This window comes from Cucumis melo, chromosome 6 (genome assembly GCF_025177605.1).
Source record: "Cucumis melo cultivar AY chromosome 6, USDA_Cmelo_AY_1.0, whole genome shotgun sequence".
NCBI lineage: Eukaryota > Viridiplantae > Streptophyta > Magnoliopsida > Cucurbitales > Cucurbitaceae > Cucumis > Cucumis melo.
In genome coordinates, this window is record NC_066862.1 from 32,251,158 (window position 1) to 32,257,295 (window position 6,138).

Sequence of the window (6,138 nt, forward strand, 5' to 3'; positions counted from 1 at the left end):
TCGTCAAATTGTTTCCATACTAGAACCACACTTTATAACTTTGATCAAATTAAACAGTTTATTTTGTCATGTTTTTATTTATGGAAGGAATGAAATTAATTATTATATCAGAAAGTATATTCGTGGGAAGTTGTAGGGTTTGGTAGAGAGAGAATAGGAATGTTAAACTCCTTTTGAGTTAATAATAAAGAATTAGCTTTGGTTCCTATAATTGGTCATCCAATGAGAATGTGAACACTTAACAATGGAAAGAGTACATATCTCACGTTTTGCTCTCTCTCTCTCCATAAATGAACTCATGTATGAGAATGGAGATTGAGAGACTTTTTTTTTTCCTTAAAAAATACAATCTTATTTTCTTTTCATTTATTGGAAATTACAATTAGAAATATAAGAAATTGTGAGCCAAAGACAGAGTTCTTCCACATATGAAGCCTTCTAATTTTAGAATAAAAAACAACACACACCAAACCACATTATTGCACATGCAAAAACTATAATACCAAAAACTATATGGATAGGGTCTTCTCAAAGACACTTTTTCCTTTGATGGTAAAAACATTTCATATCCTTCAAGGGTATCCACCTCCTGCACCGGCACCACCACCAAACCCTCCGCCTGCTCCGCCCCCAAGTCCACCTCCACCTCCGCCACCAAACCCTCCTCCACCGCCAGCACCACCACCAAGTCCTCCTCCTCCACCGGAGCCTCCTCCGAAACCTGCTCCACCTCCAAAACCACTCCCTCCGCCTATTCCACCACCACCTCCGCCACCAAACCCTCCTCCACCACCAGCTCCACCACCAACACCGCCACCAAATCCAGATCCTCCACCAAAACCACCTCCCGAACCACCACCTAATCCTCCGCCTCCACCTCCACCGAACCCTCCACCACCTCCTCCACCCAGTCCACCACCTCCAAATCTGGGACGGTGGAAGAACTTCTCATCTTTAAAAGAGGCAGTACTCAACTTGCGAGCTCCGGAAGTGCTGAAGAGAAAAGCACCAAGAAACACCAGAAAGACAATCTTAGAAGCCATATTATTGTAGCAAACAGTTATTGGTTTTGGATATTGGATGAGGAGGCAAGGAAGTTGTTTATATAGGGAGAAAAGTGGAGGCTAACAGTTGAGGGAGTGCTTTAAATTACATCACTTTCTCATCCATAAACCATATCTTTATCTTTCATATTGTGAATTTAATGACTAGGCAAATTGAAGGCCATTTTTTCAACAAGCAGTCCATTCATCTCCCGCTTTGACTTTTTCATCAATATATAGAAATTACTTTTAGAAATAGTCAGCCCATCATTCACACACACTTATCTAGTTATCTTGTGATATCAACTTTCTCGTGAAATTGACAAAAAGTTCTCTTCTTGTTTTGTAAAAGAGAAGTACTTTTTTTTCTTCCTTTCCTTCATTTGTCCTAATTGCATTTGGATTTCAATTATTGTTAGGGTTTACCAATTATTACAAAATTACACTCTAGTTATTTATTTATTCTTTTGTAGTACACAACAAATGACAACATCCAAGGTAACTTGAAGGGATAGAATTGCATGCCAATATATATATAAGCCCAGCTCACCTTGGCAACATGGTTTTTGTCATCAAAAACCAAAAATATTGATGATAACAGCTTGCATTTGAATATGTAAAATTAAATATTAAGTTAAAATTTGGATGATTAAAGAAATTAAGTGATTACAAATATAACAAAAGTGATTCAATTCTATTCTTTCTGAAATCACTTCAAATACGTAATTATCATATAAACTTAGTTTCTATTATTGAGCAATCAAAGATATAATATTTGACAAAATATTCACATTTTATAGGAAAATCAAGTATAATAAATTTTGTCTTTTAATAGTTTTGTTATATGAATAGTAAATAGTTTGTTAATTTTTTTTCTATTTTTTAAAAAACCCATAAAAAAAATTTAAATACTACTTTGATCCTATACTTTTATAGGAGCCAATTTAAATACTACTTTGGTCTTATACATTTATGATAATAGATGTCGAGTTTAATTGAAATGACTTCTTGTATCTTGATCCTGTTTCTTGTACTGAATTCTTATCTTTATTAATGAAGCGGGAGTGATGAGGGTGCTAAGGGGGTGCCCACCTAGTAGAGATGCCTGGGTGCACCCAACTGACCCATAGTATCCTTTTTCAAAAAAAAAAAAAAAAAAAAGAAAAGAAAAAGTTTAATTGAAATGACTATAATGTCTCACCTGATGTTTATGAAATGATATATGTAGAAGGGTGTAAAATTGACACGAAAAGTAAAAGTTAAAAGGGTTATTTAAATCGATTGATCTTTTTAGTATAACGCAAGAGTAAAGATGTGAATGAACTTCTGAGCTTTTGTCCGTTCCTCATAGAGAGGATAAAGACCATGTCAATTAACGTTAAATTAAATTCACATGGGTGAGTTTTGATTATTAAAATCCACCAAACTTTTGAATAAAATGAGCCCATAACAAAAAGTTTCATTTTCTTCTTCTATTTCAAATAAAATATATTTTTTTTAAAAACAAATCTTTTTGTTTAATTTTTGCATTTTAGAAAATAAATTATCCGTCTTTTAATTTTCACTTTTTTTTTTAAAATAACATAAAAGATTTTTTTTCCTTCTTCGCAGATTATGAAGAATAAATCTTTTTGTGTTTTCATAAAATAAAAAAAATATATTTTTTTTTCATTTTTTGATTTTTTTGGATGAATAAAATTTTGAGTTTAAGTTCACATCTTTTACATAAATAAAAAGTAAATGATGTTTTAGGGAGAATAAAAGTTTTAATGCTCAAATATTTTTTATTTGAAAAAAAAATTATTTAAATCAATTTTGGAAGGAATCTAATTATATCAGTTTTTTAAAATCAGTCAAATAATCCTCAATTGAAGGCTTTTGGGACAGATACATTCCACCAATAACACACAAATACCCCTAGCCATTTTCTTTATGATAATAGCAAAAAGTTTTTTTTTCTTTTTAAATCAGTCAAATAATTTTCGATTTAGGCATTTACAAAAATAACAAAAGAAATTTATGATAATAAAACCATGTTACTATACTTTCTTTAAAAGCGAATAGGCTTCTATAGTCGTAGTTATATCATATTTTTGTCATATTTCTAATATGCATACAACCAGAGGTGCTATAAGTTACTTTTTTCTAAGTTTTGGTATCATTTGATACAATTTTCATTTTCTTTATTGCACAAACACACCTTCTCCTTACTTTATTTTTTTTCTTTTCCCTCAATATATTTTTTTTAATACACAGAAAAAAAACCTTGACTTCCTCTTGAAATTTTTTGTTTTTCCATTGTCCCACCAACGTCTTTACTCACAATCTCTTTCATCATTCACCCTTTTCTTCTTCTTTTTTTCACTCCCTAAAAAACCTACACGTTTTTTTTTCTCTTCTCCGAATTTTCTCTTTCAAGTTAGTTGTTATAATTTATTTCTTATTAGTTCTGCTTTCTTGTACAATCTTAACAGGTTTCGATATAAACTAATATGTGCATTCTTTATCTACTAATCTTAAACATTTTTTAAAAATTTAATAATATACACATATTGTTTAAATCGAAAAGTTAATGTAATCCAAATCGAAAGAAATAAGGTCAGGAGGGAGAACTATATAAAGAATCTCATTCCTTCTTTCTTTTCTTTGTTTGTTTTTGAGAGAAATATAATCTAGGTCCAAAGAGGTATGAAATTATTTATTATAGTACAAAAGTATATTCTCATTAACCTTCATCCATTAATTAACTCATGTGTGAGAATTGAGATTGAGAGTTTTTTTCTTAGAAATAATTTATTCTCTTTTAATTTCTTGGAAATTACAATTAGAAATATAAGAAATTGTGAGCTAAAAAGAGAGTTTTTCCACATATGAAACCTAATTCTAATTTTAGAACAACAAACGCCAAACCACATTATTGCACATGCAAAAACTATAATATAATATACCAAAAACTATGATATGAGATGGGGTTTCTTAAAGACACTTTTTTGTTCTCCTTTGGTAGTACAAATATCATATCCTTCAAGGGAATCCACCTCCTGTACCGGCGCCACTGCCGAACCCTCCGCCTGCTCCGCCCCCAAGTCCACCTCCACCTCCGCCACCAAACCCTCCTCCACCGCCAGCACCACCACCACCACCAAGTCCTCCTCCTCCACCGGAGCCTCCTCCGAACCCTGCTCCACCTCCAAAACCACTCCCTCCGCCTAGTCCACCACCACCTCCACCACCAAATCCTCCTCCACCACCACCACCAGCTCCACCACCAACACCGCCACCAAATCCAGATCCTCCACCAAAACCACCTCCCGAACCACCACCTAACCCTCCGCCTCCGCCTCCACCGAACCCTCCACCACCGCCTCCGCCCAATCCCCCACCTCCATATCTGGGACGGTGGAAGAACTTCTCATCTTGAAAAGAGGCAGTACTCAACTTGCGAGCCCCAGAAGTGGTGAAGAGAAAAGCACCAAGAAACACAAGAAAGACAATCTTGGAAGCCATATTATTGTAGTAAACAATTATTGGTTTTGGATATTGGATGAGGAGGCAAGGAAGTCGTTTATATATAGGGAGAAAAGTGGAGGCTAACAGTTGAGGGAGTGCTTTAAATTACATCACTTTCTCATCCATAAACCATATCTTCCATATTGTGAATTTAATGATTACGCAAATTGAAGGCCATTTTTTCAACAAGCAGTCCATTCATCTCCAGCTTTGACTTTTTCATCGATATATAGAAATTACTTTTAGAAATAGTCAGCCCATCATTCACACACACACACCTTATGATATCAACTTCCTCACGAAATTGACAAAAAGTGCTTTTCTTTTTTCTTTTTCTTTTTTTTTTTTTTGTAAGATTTTTTAGTCCTGAGTTTTTAGGAGAGATCAAAATGTAAAAAACCATGGAGAGCGGAGGGATTGGGATTGAGAGATAATTTTTTAAGGGTTTTTTTTTTTAAATATAACAAAATAGCAAAATATTTAGCAATTTCGAAAACGAAAAAAAACCCACAAATTCACAAAAAAATACAAAAAATTCCTCTTGTGTACCAATATCTAATATAAAAGATTTATATTTAGTACACAATCATTTTTTTTTCAAGATTCATTGGTACGATCGTTACCACACAATTGTTCCAAATCTAAACGATCATGTATCAATATTCAACGATTTTTTTAGTTGTAGCTCAAGAACTTTTATATTTGTTTAGATTTTGCCTAAACGTGTACCAATTTTCTAATGATTTTTGGTCAAGATCGTGTACTAAAAATATTTTATATATTTAGTATACAATTTTAAACCAAATAATAGTTTGAAAAAAATAATACGAGATTTATGATGGATTAGAAACAAATATCATGATTTCAAGAAAATATAATTGTAGAAGAAGAGAAAAAGACAATAAAAAGGAAAAGAAAAATTGCAGAAGAAAGAAGATGGAAAAGAAAGGCAAATCTGAAATATTTAAAAAAAATGATCAGCTTCATGAACTTTTTGATTTTATTACCACAATAGTAAATCTTTCGTATTTTGTTATATTTATGAAAATTAACATATTTCTAAAATCAAATACATATTTTGAATAATTAAAAAATATTTAGTTAGGAAGAAAATAGGAAGAGTGACTTTTAACCCATCTTTAAAAAATGATGGATTAAAATAGTCGAAATATAATGATTATAGAGACTAAATGCACATATTCTTAAAAACTAGAGTACTAAAAAGGTTGGAATGTTTCAAAGTATATATTGTTTTTCTTAGTTTCCTTTCATTAATGCTAATTGTATGGGATTTCAATTATTGTTCTTTTACAAAATTATTTTTATGGTTTTAGACTTTTAATCAATTCCAATATTTCCTTAGCCAAGCTTAGTTTGGCAACATGCATGGTTTTAGCCATCAAACCAATTTTGACGATAACATGCGCTTACATTTGAAAATATATAATTAAACATTAAGTTAAAAGAATGACATATTTTAGAGTGATTATAAATATGATAGTTGAATGAGAAATTGTGGACCAATCATAATTTTCTCACAATGAATCATAAAAACTTAAAAAAAAAAGAAGAATAAGTAATTTAA

At 31.9% G+C, this 6,138-nt stretch overlaps 2 protein-coding genes across 2 annotated transcripts; both read right to left on the reverse strand.

The window, feature by feature from the left end:
- Positions 1-238: 238 nt before the first annotated feature.
- Positions 239-1,147, reverse strand: LOC127149792 (glycine-rich protein 5-like). Its single transcript, XM_051085752.1, has one exon. It carries the CDS (start codon positions 1,041-1,043, stop codon positions 573-575), a length of 471 nt encoding a protein of 156 aa, XP_050941709.1. The 5' UTR covers positions 1,044-1,147; the 3' UTR covers positions 239-572.
- A 2,670-nt stretch (positions 1,148-3,817) lies between these two features.
- On the reverse strand, positions 3,818-4,646 carry LOC127149793 (glycine-rich protein 5-like). Its single transcript, XM_051085753.1, has one exon. It carries the CDS (start codon positions 4,548-4,550, stop codon positions 4,068-4,070), a length of 483 nt encoding a protein of 160 aa, XP_050941710.1. The 5' UTR covers positions 4,551-4,646; the 3' UTR covers positions 3,818-4,067.
- Positions 4,647-6,138: the final 1,492 nt, after the last annotated feature.